We start from the raw sequence: 20,034 nt of genomic DNA, 5'->3' as shown, positions 1-20,034 counted from the left end.
GTCCTAAAGAGCTAACATGTACAGAATACATCACATGCCTTTCTTCTGCATTGCAGGTTTCAATGACTCCATAAGTAATTAACTTTAGAGCACAAGTGACAATGCAGACAAAGTTTCAAAACTGATAACCAATGTGATGAATGATAGTATTGTACTAAAAATATTAAATGTAAAAAAAAGCATATTTTATTTAATATGTTATCTAAAAATTGGTAGCCTTATGATTGAAACTGTGCTTTCTTTTGGATCAATTGGGGTGCGAGGGTTGTGCTTAGAACATAGGAATAAACCGGCACACTAGCAGTCAAACTGACAATTCTGGTACCATGCAGTCTTTAGCTAAATTGTCCAAATAAGGTATTTTAATTGAATATAAAAAGTGACACATTCTAAAATCTCACATTTTATGCGTATGTGAGAAACATGAGAATGAGGGTAAGTCCGATCAAGGACAGTAGTGGGAGACTGTGTCTTGAGTCGGAAGAGATAGGAGAGGTCTTGAATGAGTACTTTTCTTCAATATTTACAAATGAGAGGGACTGTATTGTTGAAGAGGAGAGTGTGAAATGGACTGGTAAGTTAGAGGAGATACCTGTTAGGAAGGATGATGTGTTGGGCATTTTGAAAAACTTTAGGGTAGACAAGTCCCCCGGGCCTGACGGGATATATCCTAAGATTATGTGCAAAGCAAGAGCGGAAACTGCAGAGCCTTTGGCAATGAATTTTTCGCCTTCACTGTCAACGGGGGTGGTACCAGGGGACTGGAGATTGGCGAATGTTGTGCCCCTATTCAAAAAAGGGAATAGGGATAACCCCGAGAATTACAGGCCAGTTAGTCTTACTTCGGTGGTAGGCAAAGTAATGGAAAGGGTACTGAGGGGTAGGATTTATGATCTGAAAAGACACTGCTTGATTAGGGACAGCCAGCATGGATTTGTGAGGGGTAGGTCTTGCCTTACGAGTCTTATTGAATTCTTTGAGGAGGTGATCAAGCATATGGATGAGGGCAAAGCAGTGGATGTAGTGTACATGGATTTTAGTAAGGCATTTGATAAGGTTCTCCATGGTAGGCTTATGCGGAAAGTCAGGAGGCATGGGATAGTGGGAAATTTGGCCAGTTGGATAGAGAACTGGCTAATCGGTCGAAGTCAGAGAGTGGTGGTAGATGGTAAATATTCAGCCTGGAGCCCAGTTACAAGTGGAGTTCCACAGGGATCAGTTCTGGGTCCTCTGCTGTTTGTAATTTTTATTAATGACTTGGAAGAGGGAGTCGAAGGGTGGGTCAGTAAATTTGCAGACGATACGAAGATTGGTGGAATTGTGGATAGTGAGGAGGGCTGTTGTCGGCTGCAAATGGACTTAGATATGATGCAGAGCTGGGCTGAGGAGTGGCAGATGGAATTCAACCGTGTCAAGTGTGAGGTTGTCCATTTTGGAAGGATAAATAAGAATGCGGAATACAGGGTTAACGGTAGGGTTCTTAGTAAGGTGCAGGAGCAGAGGGATCTTGGGGTCTATATTCATCGCTCTTTGATAGTTGCCACTCAGGTGGATAGAGCTTGTAAGGCGGCCTATGGTGTATTAGCATTCATTAGCAGAGGGACTGAATTCAAGAGTCGTGAGGTGATGTTGCAGCTGTACAGGACCTTGGTAAGGCCACATTTGGAGTACTGTGTGCAGTTCTGGTTGCCTCACTTTAGGGAAGATGTGGAAGCTTTGGAGAGGGTGCAGAGGAGATTTACCAGGATGTTGCCTGGAATGGAGAATAGGTCGTACGAGGATAGGTTGAGAGTGCTAGGCCTTTTCTCATTGGAACTGCGAAGGATGAGGGGTGACTTGATAGAGGTTTATAAGATGAGCAGGGGAATAGATAGAGTAGACAGTCAGAGACTTTTTCCTCGGGTACAACAGTGTGTTACAGGTGGACATAAATTTAAGGTGAAGGTTTTAAGGTATGGGGGGGGTGGTGGTGGTGGTGGATGTCAGGGGTAGGTTCTTGACCCAAAGAGTGGAGGAGGCATGGAATGCGCTGCCTGTGGGAGTGGCACAGTCAGAATCATTGGTGACCTTTAAGCGGAAATTGGATAGGTGCTTAATCTAGGATAAATGTTTGGCACAATATAGTGGGCCCAAGGGCCTGTTCTGTGCTGTATTGTTCTATGTTCTGTGTTATGGTTTTGAGTGGGTGTACCTGTATACCTACCTTAAGCGTAAACGTGAAACTAAAAACTTGCAAAAATACCCTTCTCATACCATCACATAAGATCAAAATCTAAACCAAAATGCTCTAATATTGTAAAGACATTACATAGAGGAATTATGATAACTATGAACATATCAATAGAATAGATAGTGACAAAGTGTTTTAAATCATTTAAGTGACCTCTGGCAGAGGGTTAACAGCCAGAGGGCAAAGATTTAAAATATTTGGCAATCAAATGTAAGTTGTTGTTAGAATCTGCAATACACTGTCTAAGAGGGTGGTATAAGCAGATTAAAGAGTAAATTCCAAAAGAAAATCTGATATGTACTTGAAAAGCAACGAGCAGGGCTGTGAAACAATTTCGATCAATCTTTCAAAGAGCCATCACAGGCAAGAAGAGCTGAATGGCCGCTTTCTCTGTTGCATAATTCTATAAATAGTACACAAAACTTCCCCAAGTGAGCAAATGTCTGCAAAAACAATACCACTCAAGGAAAAGCAAGGAATTATATGTAAGCCTATTGAACTATTAATCTGGCAAATGATCCCTTGAAAACTGAAGTTGCAACGTTTAGCCTGTAGTAGAGGAGAATTTGGAAGTGATTTTTTCTTTGCTCACTGGGTTCAACTAATCCATGATTAGCATTCAAAACAAAACATGTGACCATTATGATGAGAATTAATCACATCATTCATAAGGTATCACAATCATCATCCCAGGTGAGCAAAAGGCCTTTTAAGGTTTTCCAAAACAGTTATCTGGATCAGGTAAGACTTGTATTCATGGGACTGATCACTTGATCCTGCTACAAATTACATTGAATTCATTACATTGAACAAGTTTTGATTTTGAAATACTACACAAAATATACAGGGTACATTCACCTGTAGAAAATGGCTGACTGATTAATCCAATTAATTTACCTATATAATCTACATTAAAGTAAGGGGTTTTAAGAGGAAATGTCAAGTGTACATAAAATTCACACAAGATTCTACATTTAGGTAAGAACGTGCAAACAGCCCAACACAAGCAACAGTCAAAGCATGGCATGTTTATTTACTGAAGTTGTGAAGATTCTCTCCAGTCTCAGCTGAGCTTCATCCGTATGGGTCATTTGTTGTGGCATCCATTGGGCCTAAAGATCACATGACCAACAATATTAATTTTCTCATAACCAGTTCTCATCTATTTAGGTTGGACTTGAAATTTGTAGGGTACATGGGCAAGGGTACTAGCCAGCATTAGTGCAATTACATTTGGCTATTATGGTGACCCAGTAAAACAGCACAATTGTGACCTATGGGTAAGCAATGCAAACAACAAGAAAAACTTGTAAAAATGCTTTCTGCATGCAGTAATCAACACATTCGATTCAAACATTTTCATTGCTATCTTTAGTCAAGCAATCTGGTTGATATGTTTATTCCTTAGTCCAGCAGTCAAACCAGTATTCGTATCTTGTTATATTTGCTGTACTGGATTTTGTACTTGTAACAACGGTGAAACTGTTTGTACTTAACCTTAACTACAACTTTGAAACTCAAAAGTAATTTGTAACATCACTCATGTATAAATGCGGAAATCCATAAGTTGCAGTCAGTGATTTCTTGCTTCTCAATAGGATATTGATTAGAAATCATTTAAACTTGCTGAACAAGGTCTAACTGGGTTTTTAGATTTAGATTAGATTAGATTCCCTTCAGTGAGGAAACAGGCCCTTCAGCCCAACCAGTCCACATTCACCTTCCGAATAGTAACCCACCCAGATCCATTTCCCTCTGACTAATGCACCTAACACTATGGGCAATTTAGCATGTCCAATTCACCTGTCCTGCACATTTCTGGACTGTGGGAAGAAACTGGAACACCCACACAGACAAGGAGAATGTGCAAACTCCACACTGACAGTCGCCAGAGGCTGGAATCGAACTGGAAACCTGGCGCTATGAGGCAGCAGTGCTAACCACTGAGCCACCATGCTGCCCCTATGGAACATCGATGCATAATTATGCATCAACAACCTCTCTAGTCTGGAAAACATATCTGCAGAAAGTCAAATTTCTCCATTATAAGAAAAAGATGTAACAATTTCGATATTTAAAGCTTTTTTCAAAATTTATGATATTTCAGCTTTTACATCAATCTCACAAGTACATCCTAATTCTTATTTCATTCTATAAAAGTATGACAATGACTTCCTTACGTGTTGTCAAAATTCTTCATTGTAATTACTTGTTTGATAACCTCGCAGTTTCTGGAAGCCACAGAGCTCTTAACTGGTGCTTGAATCAAATTAGCATCTGGAAAAGGTGAAATCCAGGCCAAAGATCACTAGATCTTTGTGGGCAGCTTACAGCCACTTCATTGCTGACCAGAATATCCAATCTATTAATAGCTATTTCGTTCACAATATATTTGTATTTCTTCACCTCACTTAAGTAGCATCTAACTTTTTGTGAATATTTTCAGATATTTGGCCTCATTTAAAGCATAGTCAAGTATTAGTTATTTCCCGAATCTGTCCAAAGTATACACATGCAAACTCGATGAAATACAGTACAATTACAGGCAATATGAATTCCAAAATCAGCATGCACAATTTAAACATATAATTGGTTCAAAGAAATCAGTACTACAAATTATGCTCGAGATTTAGCTCGAGATAGTTGACCCTTTGAAATCTGGATTAAGAATTGTGGTGCAACGTGGGAAGCCAGGAAAAACAATATTACTTTTTTTAGTTCCTAAATATTTCAACACCTTGTTAAAATACACTTTTAACTGGAATTTTCACAGACTAATTCCAGGAGAGTCAGAGTCATACAGCATGGAAACAGACCCTTCAATCCAACCAGTCCACACCAACCATGTTCCCATACTAAACTAGTCTCATCTGCCTGCGCTTGGCTCATATCCCTCCAAACCTTTCCTATTCATGAACTTATCCAAGTGTCTTTTAAACCGTACCTGCATCCACCACTTCCTCTGGCAGTTCATTCCACACATGTATCACCATATGTTTTTAAAAAATTGCCCCTCATGTCCTTTTTAAAATCTTTCTCCTCTCACCTTAAAAATATGCCCCCTAATTTTGAACTTCTCTATCCTAGGGAAAAGATCATTGTCATTCATCTTATCTTTGACCCTCAAATTTTATCAAACTCAATAAATATCGCCCCTCAACTACCTTCTTTCCAGTGTAAAAAAATCCCAGTGTTTGCAGTCTATTTTTATATTTCAAACTCTTGACTCCCAGGAATGACATGGTATTAATCTAAAGGCAGTATAACTATTGCCCTGGAAGCTTCAAATTCAGTCACATGGGCTAGGAATCCAACAGTAATAACATTAAACCATATAAAATGGATGCAAAGAAACAGAGAAACCAATTATCTTACCATTATCAGTATAATATTTTGTTGCCAATACAGAATTAAAATATGGGAACGGAATAGAGAGAAATGACACTGCAGGATTCATTTTGCAATGGTCTAACATACAGGACAAAACAAGTTTCAAAACAAGTCAATCATAACAGTTTATCTTTTGTGACAAAGGTTCATACTTTTAATTGCCATTATTACTGTTATGTTTTTACAGGAAACTGTTTTAATCAGCACCTTATCAACCCGCACTCTTGATAAACTGGCAAAAATTATATACCTCAATTACCAACCTGCAGCGATGTCAGAGTATATGCTGTAAATAAAGTATACGTGACGTGTATACCTCCTGCATTACGTTTCTATTACTGAGTGTATTTAACATTAATTTTAGCAGATGTGTTGGTATTTTTACATAGATCTTTGAGGGATATTGTCTCAAAGCTTCACATCATCAGGGTTTATTGTGGTTATGCACAGCTCTTAATGATGTGCAATGTTTGATAAATCAGCAAACTCATTGTGTTGTAGGTGCCGGTTAATAAGCAATTTCCCGTATTTGGAAATTCTGGTATCAAAGTGGACAGAACTTTTGTATTTCTATATTACGCATATTAAGAAAGTGAAAGTATAATTTTAGTTTTGTTTTTTGCTTTTAAGCTGAAACTGGCATTGAGCCATCTGAAAACTGTGTTTACTTGCTTTTAAGTAAGGCTTAAAACAAACTCTGTGGTAAACCGCTTGATGGTTTAAAAAACAAGAGTAGAAAAGTGTGGGGAAAAAAGGCCCACTGCACAGCAGCAAAATGCCCTATATTTCAGGGAAACAGGAGGCAAATTTTCTTTTTAGGAAGGGAGAATCATCCAGAAGGCTAGTAAATGTGCAGATTTCTTTCAGAGAAGCAGATCATTCAGACAGCAAAGTCCTGCAACATTGCCATGTCTGAAACAGTCTGAGCAAAAAAGACCTGAGCAGCATCATAGTTAGGAGAAAAGCTCCAGAAATAGATGGCTTTAATGTGCCAGAGAGGAAAACATCCTACAGCACTGTTGAATGTATGTGTTTAACGGAACATATGTAGCTAAGGAACACACATTAAGGAAAGGAACTGTATAAATGCAAGTCTCTTGTTGGGGAGGGTTGGAGGATGTCAACTTAAATGCTGGACATTGTTTTCAAAGAAATTTTCTGTCTATGTGCTTGGTTGGCCTCAATTATATGCACAATATAATATAACTGTTGCAAACAGTAGCAGGTTGGCTCCATAACAGCTCTAAAATCACCCAAACCCAAGAATGCATACTACTTCTTGTAAAAATTGTTCTTCATTCACAAAATGGCTTAATGTATAGGTAAACTAAATGACCTCTACAAAATAGGTCGTTGGGAAGCCCATTGTTCAAAATTCTCACAGCTTTATTTCTCCTTTAACTAAAGTGTGAAACTACAATTTTTTTTAAAATCAGCAACTGCAATTGTCAAAAAAAACATATATGTACTTAGAGGCATAAATAATAAACATGTGTGTGTGAAACTATAAACTTCAAAATTTCAATAACTGAATGTAGATTGAAAGCAGCATGAATAACTCTGCCTGAACTAAACTATTAAGGGACAAAGAAAATGGTTATCCAGAAATTGAAAGTAATCAGTCATGTCTGAGAGAAGGAAATGTTGAAACGGAAATGAACAAAACAGTTTCATCAACTACTTGATAAATGCTACAAGGGCAATTGATTACCATGCAGAAGAATTTAAGGAGTTAATCTGAGGAAAGCGTGAGTTCAACAGTCAATGCAAGAAGGCTACCTCTCAAGAAGGCAAGCTGTAAACTTGTAATATTTGGATGAAGGAGTCTAAAGAATCATCAATAATGTCACACCACAAATTTGAAGGATGAAAATTGTATAATTATTCAACTGCAGAATTCCTCCAGAGCAGAATTCTGTATGTGACCAGAGTTTGATTCTTGTGCAGTATTATTGTCCAGAAACAGGGACATTTCGAGTTGGAATCATAGCTAAATTCCACTATTAATTGGTTAATAGCCAAGTTGGGTTGTAATGCTTAACTTGCTTATTTAAGGGGTCTGATTTTGGTTGCAAAATGCAACAAAGTTTAAATAACTGCTTCAGTATTTGATTCCCTGTGAGATTTCTTAATTAGAAGCAGAATTAAACGCAACATGGTAATTTACTGACCATATATGACAACCAAAAGTCAGAGGTACAAATTTCAACTTTTTTTTGTCTTCGATGTTCATTGCTCTTTTTAACCCCAATATTAACTTGCACTATTCTTTTTATAACCACACATTGCATTCTGACATCTGGTTGAAACTCTTCAGCAACAAGTGAAGGCAATATTTTCTGATTTGTAATGTGTTATGCTTTGAAAAGCGCAGTCTCCTTTAAATAATTCAAAAGGAAAAGTTGTATGCCATATTCAATTATGGAAGCTTAGTCAGAAATATAAAAGCATGCTTTGAGCTCAGTATTTGCTAGATTATCTCATTCATTTTACTCTGTTTAGATTATCACAATGATTTCAGAAAGAGATTATAGTATTAGTGTAGCTGAGGACAACTTATGTCAGTTCCAGGGCGATTCCTCAATCAACTGCATTCATGCTAATTTTCATGAAACAACACGGACACCTCAAAATCATTTCATATTTCCATGCACTTATATTCAAATTAGCACACTAATGTTAAATCACAAATAGCAACATGGTACTCCAAATAATAAATCTCCCATGCATTAAAAGTTGAGTTTATCAAACCTACAATGTGCAGCACACAATAAAGTGCCATAGTGATAATTTTAATCAAGAGGCCAAATCTTCCCGATTTGACAATGATATTTTGGTGAATACTTTGCTAAGTTTTAAGATGTGCATTAGTAAATCGTACAAACCTTTTGCCTAACCTAGCAGCATGCACATTTTGGTTAGCTGATTACCTCGCTTTTGACTGGTTCTGGCATTTGTAGATCATTTTGTTTTTCCGCTTGCTCCAAGGCAGGCAAATGTAACGCAGTGGACATTTTATTTGGATCACTAGTAAAAACATCTTCCTTTTTCTCTGTGAGTTTTAACCGAGGTTTGTGATCTTTGGTTTTTCCTCTCGTCATTAGACTGGTCAGCCCCACTGAAATATCATCTTTAGTGGTTTCTTTTGTAGGAATTGCTGGTTGTATTTTAGCAGTACTGGGAACATTTTTCTCAACCTTTAAAACTGTTGTCTTGCTAATTTCAGTTCTAGATCCGGCTTCTGACTCCAGAATTGTTTTGCAGTCCATCTTCTTCTTCACAGCTTGCTCTTTAGACTTAATCTCCATCGTCTTCACCTTATCACTCCCACTTTCGCCTGGTAAAGCCTTTCGTATCACTTTCCTGACAATTTTAACCACTTTTTTCTTAGGGAATGCCTCATTCTCATGGGACAACTCCTCACGATTTGTCACATTCATATTTTGTTTTACCTCCTCTTGTGCAGGAAGCTCATTTTCAAAACGTCCAGTTGCACATACATTTTCTCCATTTATTTCCAGCTGGGGACTACAGATCTCTTCGATCCTGACTTTCATTGCTTTATCATTTTCACCTCTTTCTGACTATATTTTGCAGTGTAAAAAAAAAGTTGCATAAATTAAAATTGAAGAAAACATAATTGGTATCAAAGCAAAAAGAAACAGAATTAGAGTCCAAATATGACATCAAGAAGAAAATAAGCTACTTGTACAGTTAAAAGCTCCAGTCTATCTCCAATCAACTTTTGCAATAGACACATAAAACAACACCAGATTCATATTCAGGAGCAGGACAATACACTTGGTCATCACTGTTTGACTTCATTTTACTTAGTTCTATATGAGCTGGCAAAGAGAGTCATAGAGGCATAGAGGTGTACAGCATGGAAACAGACCCTTCGGTCCAACCCATCTGCTGACCAGGTATCCCAACCCAATCTAGTCCCACCTGCCAGGACCCAGCCCATATCCCTCCAAACCCTTCCTATTCATAAACCCAAATACCTCTAAATTGTTGCAATTGTACCAGCCTCCATCACTTTCTCTGGCAGCTCATTCCAAACATGTACCACCCTTTGCGTGAAAAGGTTGCCCCTTAGGTCTCTTTTATATCTTCCCCCTCTCACCCTAAACCTGTGCCCTCTAGTTCTTGACTCCCCCACCCCAGGGAAAAAGACTTTGCCTATTTACCCTATCCATGCCCCTCATAATTTTGTAAACCTCTATAAGGTCACCCCTTAGCCTCTGACGCTCTAGGGAAAACAGCCCCAACCTGTTCAGCCTCTCCCTGTAGCTCAAATCCCTTAACCCTGGCAACATCCTTATAAATCTTTTCTGAACCCTTTCAGGTTTCGCAACATCTTTCCGATAGGAAGGAGACCAGAATTGCACACAATATTCCAACGGTGGCCTAACCAATGGCCTGTACTCAATGGCATAACCTCCCAACTCCTGTACTCAATACTCTGACTAATAAACAAAAGCATACCAAATGCCTTCTTCACTATCCTATATCAGAGTAAATACTTGCGAAACATACAAGCAGAAAAGCAAACACAACTTTTAAATATTACTATTTTCTTGTAGGTTTTGACAAAACTGTCAGTGCAAGAGCTCTTGCGCAAAAAAAATAAAAAATTGTCCCTACATACCACTATATTGGTTGGTATTACTCTAACAAGACAGGAAATTTACAGCATGCATACGCTACACTTATCATACATTTTACACTACAAAGATTCTGTGAAAACTACATCAAAAGAAAATTAGAAGCTAAACAGATATATAAAACTTGGTACTCTTGTTGTAGAAAAGTATAAAAAATATTTTTAACAGCTCTTTGGACAGGCTAGTAGAAAGCATTTTTATGATATTAAGAGTAATTTGAAAGGACAGGTATAATCATAACATTTCCTTTCTCTGAAAATTCAAACATCGCTTTCAAATTTAATTATAATAAATTTTAAACCTAACTATTCTAAATTACAGATCAGACCATTCATAGCTACATAGATAAAATGAAAATTAAATATAGCATTATGTCCTTACAAAGTAAGGTCATATAAACGATCTATCACTTAAAAAAATTACATTAAGTTTACTAATTCAAGGTACTATGTAGCAGTAGCAAATATTAGCTGAAGTAAAATACATTGGAAAAATAGGACTCTGGACCTTCATATATTCTTTGTACTTTTGCCACACATACTTTAGTAAACAATTAAGGTTGCGACCTAATTTGCTAACATGCTTCCACTCTGGAAACACTACTGAATCATGCTAAATCTGTAAAGACATACAGGATAATCATTAACATGCTGCAGTGCAGCAAGCCTGGTCTGCTTCCTATAAAAAGGGGCCACAAGTTATTCACTTATTCTCTTTAAAGGAATGTAATTGTTTTCAGAATTGTAGCTGATCACATTTCATTTGTAGTCTACTAAAACCCAACTAAATATTCAATAAAAGTCAATATGTACCCGCAAAAATAATTTGTATAAGCTTGTGAATCAAACGGTTAAGTATACTGCTGTGCACTAAGATGTTTCATAAAACAAAATAAATGATTTTCAAAAAATATTTAATGCAGGCTCAGCAAAATTTTCAATGCTAGTTTTACTTTCAATAGACCAGCAAACTAAATACCATTTTCTCAAACAGCTACTTCATATGGACAAATCAAATGCTGCAACACCTCCAGGTCTCTTCCTAATATTACGGAACAGAGCTTTGCATTGTAAAATCACATTGTTCACAGCACGAGCTAAATCAAGTATTAGTTCCAAGTTAAAACATTGTAGCAAAATTATTCAGCTACCTTCATTTTATTCCTAAGGTTTAGATGAATGGAGGAGGATCTTTAAAAGGCTTCCAGGCCCAAATTAAATCAACACTACCACTGCATCTGCTGACGCTGCATCAGTCAGTATCTCTAATGACAGTAGACCAACTACAACAATGCTGTTATGGCATGTTAAAAAGACAAGCACAGGAAAACAAAGTTTTGATTGCATATTATCAAATCCTCCTTTCACCAATTCGAAAATCAATCTTCACTTGAAGAAAGCAATAGTAACGCAGAGATTTTAAAATACTGTACATCAACAATTAATGTGATGTGGTTGATAATATATTTTACTCGGTTCAAATAACTGCACATTTTTATTATTATACAAATCAATATTTGTCAAAGTTGTGTGAAGTATATTGAAAAGCACTTTGTAAGCATCACACCACCCCATCCCTCCAAACACTGATTACTTAAGTGTCATTGTTTTTGAATTCATCCAATGACTATGGCGGTAATTGGTATCAAAAAATAACTATTACTTGAAGAAACTTACAGATTGTTCAAGGTTTGCTTCATGGTCTTGATCTGGATTTTCTGATTTCAGAACAGACACTGATTTTTTCTTTGAAACAGGCTTTTCCTCTTTAACCTAGTTATTTATAGGATGAGGACGCAACATCACAATCCAAAGTTTGAATGATGCATGCTTTTACTACTATTGTTTTCACTACAATTCAGCAAAAATCAACACAAACACTAAATTAAACTTTGTCTCCAAAGTAAAAGGAAAACTTTCTCCTTAAATCCCACTTTTCTTGATCATGAAGATGTCAGCTTTCCTCAGGAAAATAAAAATATTCAGTAGATTTGAATGCTACTTTTTCAGTGCAAAGAAATTTGAAGTATTCTTGCATGTTTATGTCAATCTCATACTTCTAGACAAAAGACTTTGATTTTGTAATTTGTAGTGTTGTCAAATCTGAATGAAGTTAAATTTCACTAAAATGGTTGCTAGCGAGGAAGAAATAAACAATATTTTTCATTCGCACAAAGAGTAATAAATCCCTGTAGGTGGCTTACTTCCCCAATGAATGAGCTTCAGCAATAGTTACACTTATAAACTTCACTTTGAAATTATAATGTAAATAAATAAATAGGTACAACTTATTTCTGTTTGACACATTTAGTGCTAAAACATCATAACTGAAATGTCCAAACCTAGAACACGTTTTTGTGTAAATTCACAGAAACTGATCACAATGACACATTGTGTAATAAGCATGTGAGAGGTCCAGAATTATTCTTTTCACTTCAATGGCAACAATTTAAACCAATTTCTTAGGAAATGCTCATTTGAGACTATTTCTTACAACTGCAATATCAAAAATTCCTAAAATAAATTGTTAAGTAACATGGCCTGACTGTAGTGATTGGCATTTGCAATTTGAAAGATTTGAGCTTAAAAATAAACTTTCCTTTTGCTCCCAGAAAGCAAAACGTGATGAGAAAGCCATCTCATGAATTGATAAGTGGTATTATGAAAAGATGCAGTCTAATTCAGAACTGAGGTTTGCCTTGAGCCCAAGTTCTTCCCAGTAACTGAAATTGGTGGGTGCAGATTGGAATGTCCTGGACAATGACCAGACACACGTGCGGTAGATACTGTGGGTACAGAAAAGTGAAAAGCACAAATTACAGTCATCATTTATAGAAAAAGTAAACAGTTATTGCAGTTATTTTAGTCTCCAAGCAAAACTAAATATTCTGTTGTATGACATTTAAAGTTGTTAAAAGAGCTACAGAGTGAATTTAAAACAGCGGACAAAATCATAAGCCAAAATCTGACTGGCTGTAGCTGCCTCAAGAGTATACCTGTAATGAGGAACAATCTTTATTAATTAGGACAGCAAAATTAGAGAGGCAAAGTTTAAAAAGTTCATGAATAGAAACAACAAACTGACTAATTTCCCAAGTACAAACTGCTATTATAAAGAGAATGCTAAAATTAGAATGGAAATGGGAAAAATAAATTCTACAAAAGAGAGAGGTTCAATGCTCAGAAGTTTTCCAAACAACTACAGGGAAAATAAATTCAAGCTCTGACTTTTGTAAAAGCTGATCTTTTACACAGAGAACAACAGCTATCCTTGACTACAATGTATCTTTTAAATTAATAGCATACCATCCAGGTGTAGCAACTAGGGTTCTTAAAATGGTGGAGTATCTATCCTGAAAATGCTATTATTAGCATAACATTCCAGTCATCTTTTCGTCAAAAAAGTACCAACTGAAGTATGCGTCTCATGAATTGATAAGATGTATGCTCAATTGATTTCCACAGTTAAAACAAACTCTTTAAATAATCTCTGGAGATAGATGAACACTTTTAAACTAATCATTCCCTTCCACTCCAATTGATGGTGGATTCCATATGATCAAAGTCATCAAATATACATTACACTATTGGAATTAGCCTTCTACAATCAATTTATTTTCCACAAATTTTCCAGTCTTAATTACAGTAATTTATGGAATGAACAATCAGTTTTTCCCAGAAGGGGGAGGGCGGTGCTGACTTCTTAGGGACAGGAAATATCAATGTGTGAAGAACCTACTAACTGAAGCGGTTTCCTTTAGATGTACCCTATTACAGTAGGTGATCTGTCCATTCTTTACCACCTGCCTATGCTAGTTTCATTGTGACACATGGAGTATATTATTCTGATCAACAGACTTGGCAAAAAAACCTAATTTATCTTATTTATTTACATATAGGAGACAAGCTTCCGATTCCCATGCCATCCTGTTACAGACCAGACCAAACCTCCTCAAATCGACAAGGAGGTTGTCTAGACCCTAACTTTTATTTATGTTAAAAGCAAGTACCAGATGTAATTTGATTTATCAAACTATCAGGCTTGAAGCCAAACACACTATTCACACACTACAGTTAAAATATAAATAAAAGAAAATATCAGCTTAACTGTAACTCAATGAATGAACTGTTCCAATATAGTAACATCCTATAAGCACAACCTTGGTAAGGCAAAGTCAGTAAAACAGATTGTCTCACATTCAATTCTAGCAGGTAGAAGACAGACCAAGCTTTTAGCTGCACCAAAGAAAGAGATGTCACAACTTTCACAATCTCAACAGCTACTGAAAGCTAAACTAAAAATCCTGGTTCTGTGGGAGTTTGACCCCACCCATCAAAGGGTGTTTCTATTGTTCCAACTTTAATTTTAAAAAAACCCAACGCCTCACAATCTGTTTAGTTTATTGACTTGAAGCAGACCACTGCCACTGTTTCAATCTCTCTTTATATGTACATAAAAAGGGGACAAATACACCTCTTAAAGCCATAGTATTGTCATACCTTCTACTTAATTTATTATGAGACTAAGATTAGGAATGAGTGGGAAGGTGATGGGCTCTCTTATTTAGGCCATCACCATCAATAATACACTCAATGGGGCATGTAAAATCCAGCCTTGGATCACAAACATTTATATATTTGTAGGCTGTGGGCATTGCTGGCATTTGTTAGCATTTCTAGTTGCCCTATAGAAAGTGACAGTGAAAAGGAGGATTTTTTAAAAAGAGAGACTTTGGAGCTCTTTCTCCAGAGAATGGAGTCATTGCATACTTTTAAGACACAGATCATGGGCATATTGATTCACATTAATCAAAAATCAATGTCATCAGGGTAATTTTAGAAAGAATGGGAATTAAGACCACAAAAAGATGAACCATGATCTTACTGAATGGTAGAGCAGAATGGCCGAATCCTGCTCCTAACTTGTATGCTTGTGTGAGGAATGGATCATCACGAATTAGCCTTAAAATAGGATTACAAAAGGATTAGAAGCAAGTCTTTTTGTAGAGCCCTTAAGAGCCTGAAAATAGCACTGTATTTACATATCTGAGCAAAACTATACACCAATCTTGCTAAAATCAGAGGTGAAGTTTATTTTGGGGTCACTTTATATTATGAATATAAAAGTGAGGAGGAGTAGGAGTAGGCCATTTGGCTCCTTCAGCCTGCCCCATCATTGCTGATCATGGCTGATTTTAAATCACATTCCCACTTCAATCTTTGATAATCTTTAATTCCCTTGCTATCCATGTCTGCTGTAAAACATTCAAGGACTCAATTTCCATTATCTTTGCAAGTAGTACCAGAGACTGATCATACTTACAGAAAAAAATTGTCTCATCTTTATTAATTAGGCGACCCCTGATTTTTAGAAGGGCTGTTAGTTGTAGATCCATCAGAATAAAGCCCATCTTTTCCACATGCATTGACAAGACAACCTGTTTTTCTGTTTCAATCACATGTTGAAGTATAAAAGCATAAGAGGCATTACTACTCCTGTTGAACCTTTTCACAGAAGACAATCTGCTGATAATGTAGTAAACTTTCATCGTACTACTTCCAACACATTTACATCTTTCCATAACTAAGGTGACCAATACCATGCACAATACTTCAATTGTGTTCTCACAGGTAACCTATATAACTGAAGCATAACCTCACTCTACTTTTATTCAATTTCTCGTTATAAATAATCACATTTTATTTGCTTTTCTAACAATTTGCTGTACCTACATACTGATCATTTGGTGATTGACACACTTGGGTACATAGAGCCTTCTTTAACTCGAAGCTCTGCAATTTTACATCATTTAGATAATATGCTTTTTCATTCTTCCTGCCAAAATGGACAATTGGACATTTTCTCACATTCCCATATCATGTCTTTACTCATTCACCTTTTTAATTTGGTAGCTTATGCCCTCTTCACAACTTATTTTTCTACCTGTCCTTACCTGATCAAAATGATTTGACAATCATAACTTCTGTCCCTTCCCCCATATAATTTAAAGAAATCAAACAGTTAAGGTCCAAACACAAATTCCTGTAGCATACCACTCATTATATCTTGCCAACCTTTGAGATTTGTGCATACTCTTATGTTCCGGTGGGCTAGCCAGCCTTCCTTCCATGTCAATATGTCACTCCTATAATAACAAGCTTTTAATAATGATCTTTGATATGGCATTTTATTAAATATCTTCTGAAAATCTAAGGAAGAGTACATCCACCAGTTTTTGAGCATGTGTTACCTTTTCAAAAGGACTCCAATAGATTGGTAAAACATGGTTTTGTGAGGCAGAAATCATGCTGACTGTCTGATTCCTTCTAACCTTAATCTGGCACAGAGTTGAACATCTTTGATGACAGATAACATTTTCCTTCTGACGAGATTAAGCTAACCGGCCAATGCTTTCCTATATTCTATCGTCCTCCATTTTTAAATGAACACGTTACACTGGCTATCTTCCAATTTAATGAGATGTTTCCTGAAACAAAGAAGTTTTGGAAGTTAAAACCAATACATTAACTATCTCACTAACAATGTCTTTGAAGACCCCAAGATGAAATCCATCAGGCCAAAATGCATCAGCCCACAGATCCAATGATTCACTAAGTACTGTTACTCCACTGATTGTGATTTTCCTGATTTCCTCTCTCCCTTTTAGTTTTAGATTTATAATTGCTTCTGGGATATTACTAGTGTCCTCTATAGTGAAGACATGCAAGATACTTGTCCAATTCATCTCCTAATTTTCCAACAATACTTGTCAGGCCCACATTCTATAGGATCAACACTTAAACTGAAATTTTTATTGAGGCACTGTTTTTATATTTCTGCCTAGCTTTCTCTCACACTCTAAATTTCTTCATTTGTATTCATTATTTAATCCTCCATTGCTGTGTTTTATATTCCTTCTAATCTTGTGACCTGCTAAATTGTCTTCTTTTTATTCTTTTAGATTTGATACTATCTTTCATCCTTCTATGTAATCATCGATGGAAAGTCCTACCCTTGTAATTTTCTTTACTCTTTGGAATGCAACTATTCTGTGTTCTGAAACTTCCCTTAAATATCTGCCACTGCATCTCTCTTGGCCAAACTTCTAACCTAATTTGCAGTTCGCTCCACCTAGTTCTGCTTTCTTGCCCTTATAACTGCTATTTGTTTTTAATAACAATCTGATCAATTCCTCTCCCCTTCAAAATGAAGGTAAATTCAATCATATTATAGTTGCTGCTACCTCGGATTACTTTCATTATAAGATCATTAATATTGTGTGATGAAATAGGATCAAGTCTAGTTTAGCCTGCTCATTGATTAGTTTCAGAACATAGTGTTCAAAGAAACTACCCGGAAATATTTTAAGGTTCTCATATATGTTACCTTAGCTCATCTGATTTTTCCAGGCGATATGCAAATTAAAAATCACCATCCCTTTCTGACAAGCTTTTACCATTTAAAACTTTATGCCATCAAACAGCATGGTTAGGGGGCATGTACTCTCACTTTCACATGGAATTTTGTAGAGTCAGAGAGATGTACAGCACAGAAACAGACACTTCGGTCCAACCAGTTCATGCCGATCAGATATCCCACCTGCCAGCACCCGGCCCATATCTCCAAACCATTCCTATTCATATACCTAACCAAATGCCTTTTAAATGTTGCAATTGTACCAGCCTCCACCACTTCCTCTGGCAGCTCATTCTATACACGTACCACCCTCTGTGAAAACATTGCCCATTAGATCCCTTTTATATCTTTCCCCTCTCACAATAAAGGGATATGGGCCGGGTGCTGGCTGGTGGGATTAGATTAGGTTGGGATATCTGGTCAGTGTGGACAAGTTGGACCAAAGGGTCTGTTTCCATGCTGTACATCTCTGATTCTAAATTTGTTTCTCAATTTCCCTCTGACTATTAAGGGTTCTACAATACAATCCCAATAAGGTGATCAACCCTTTCTTATTTCTCAGTTCCACCCAAATAACTTCCCTGGATGTATTTCCAGGAATATCTTCCCTCAGCATATCTGTAATGCTATCCCTTATCAAAAACGTCACTCCCCCTCCTCTCTAGCCTCCCTTTCTATTCTGTAGCATTTGTATCCTGGAATATTAAGCTGCCAGTCCTGCCCATCCCTGAGCTATGTTTCTGTAATTGCTATGATATTCCAGTCCCATGTTCCTAACCATGCCTTGAGTTCATCTGCCTTCCCTGTTAGGCCCCTTGCATTGAAATAAACGCAGTTTAATTTATTAGTTCTACCTGTCCCTGCCTACCCTGACTGTTTGACTCGCTTCTGTTCTCAACTGTACCAGTCTCAGATTGATCGCCTTCCTCACTATCTCCTTGGGTCCTGTGTCCAATGTACAGGCCCAGAAAATAACACCGTCTTATTCCTTTACAAAACACTGCCCCAGGTTAAACTATAAGCCATAACTATTAATTTAAGTTTAATCAAGAGACATATCTCAAAAAAACAAACAAACAAGAACACATTCTACTCACTACTGCAGACTTTCTGTAGGTCACACTTAAAAACAATACATTTAGCTGCTTCTGTGCTGTAAGCTTCACCCGTACAGTTCCTCCAAGATCAGTTGTGAATTTCACTGTCTGTTAATTTTCCTAGACGCACTCAGATGTCCAGCAATACATGAAGTCAAACAGCAAACGCAGTAACTGTGCAGGTTCACTGCTGTGTCTATTTCTTTCTCTCTCTCTCCTGCACTGACCTCACCATGTGCTTCCTTTGTCTGTTCTTCTCCCTTTTAAAACTGATGTTTTTTCCCCAAAGTTCCAAAACAATGCAACAGCATATAAAAAACAGTAATTGCTGCTCCTGGAATTCAAGGAAATCACCTCCATCACCTAAAATACCTCAAATAAAGGAGCAGCTGATTCAGCCAAAAATTTTTCCCGTCCTCCATCTTGGATTACCCAGAATCCTTACTCATGCCGATATCATTTTATATCTCTTCCCATAGCCATTTCTACATTCAGGTTTTCTGAACATAGTTCATCCCTCTCCATTGCTTTAATCGCATCATTAATTAACAATGCTGCATTTTCACCTTTGCCTCAAACTTCAGAGTTTTGTGAGAATATGACCAAGAACACAGATGACAGTAGTGTGGTTGATGTTGTCTCCATGGACTTTAGCAAGGCCTTTGACAAGGTTCTGCATGAAAAACTTGTTAGTAAAGTCAGATCACGTGGGATTCAGAGACACCTTACCAATTGGATACAAAAATTGGTTTGACGACAGGAGACAGTGGTGAGGGACTGTTGTTTTTCGGTCTGCAGACCTGTGAACAGCGGTGTTCCACAGGATTGGTACTGGCTCCACTTTTGTTTGTCATTTATACAATCCATTTGAATGAGAATATAGGAAGCATGATTAGTACTTTTGCAGATGACACTAAAATTGATGGTATAGTAGATAGTAAAGAAATTTAACTAAGGTTACAAAAGGATCTCGATGAATTGGGCTAATGGACTGAGGAATGGCAGATGGAGTTTAATTTAGATAAATGCAAAGTTTTGCTTTTTGGTAAGCTGAACAAGGGCTTATACAGTTAATGATAGGATCCTGGGGAACGTTGTCAAACAGAGACCTAGGAGTTCAAGTACATAGCTCCTTGAAAGTTGTGTCACTGGAGGACAACATAGGATATAGTTACAGGGCAGTATAAGCCTAACAATCCTCGATGTTGCGCTGACCTATGAAATCAATCTCAAG

The 20,034-nt window shown here is 37.0% G+C and overlaps 1 protein-coding gene across 6 annotated transcripts in view; it reads right to left on the bottom strand.

Moving 5' to 3' along the window:
• myo18ab (myosin XVIIIA b) overlaps positions 1 to 20,034 on the bottom strand; it is a 308,092-nt gene that overhangs the window by 183,448 nt on the left and 104,610 nt on the right. Inside the window, exons 1-3 of one of the 6 annotated variants that reach the window (XM_060848331.1) lie at positions 11,964 to 12,055; positions 8,551 to 9,204; positions 3,268 to 3,342 (exon numbers count right to left, since the gene is read on the bottom strand). The exons of 4 other annotated variants lie outside the window; for them this stretch is intronic. In XM_060848331.1, coding sequence (XP_060704314.1) covers positions 3,268 to 3,342; positions 8,551 to 9,177 — 702 coding nt within the window. In that variant the 5' untranslated portion in view covers positions 9,178 to 9,204; positions 11,964 to 12,055. Of the gene's footprint in view, positions 1 to 3,267; positions 3,343 to 8,550; positions 9,205 to 11,963; positions 12,056 to 20,034 lie in introns of those variants that run through there. One more of the 6 variants, XM_060848333.1, reaches the window with a different exon arrangement.

Source organism: Hemiscyllium ocellatum, chromosome 31 (assembly GCF_020745735.1).
Source record: "Hemiscyllium ocellatum isolate sHemOce1 chromosome 31, sHemOce1.pat.X.cur, whole genome shotgun sequence".
Taxonomy (NCBI): domain Eukaryota; kingdom Metazoa; phylum Chordata; class Chondrichthyes; order Orectolobiformes; family Hemiscylliidae; genus Hemiscyllium; species Hemiscyllium ocellatum.
The sequence above is the reverse complement of the archived record's forward strand: the minus strand, read 5'-3'. Positions and strand labels throughout refer to the sequence as shown.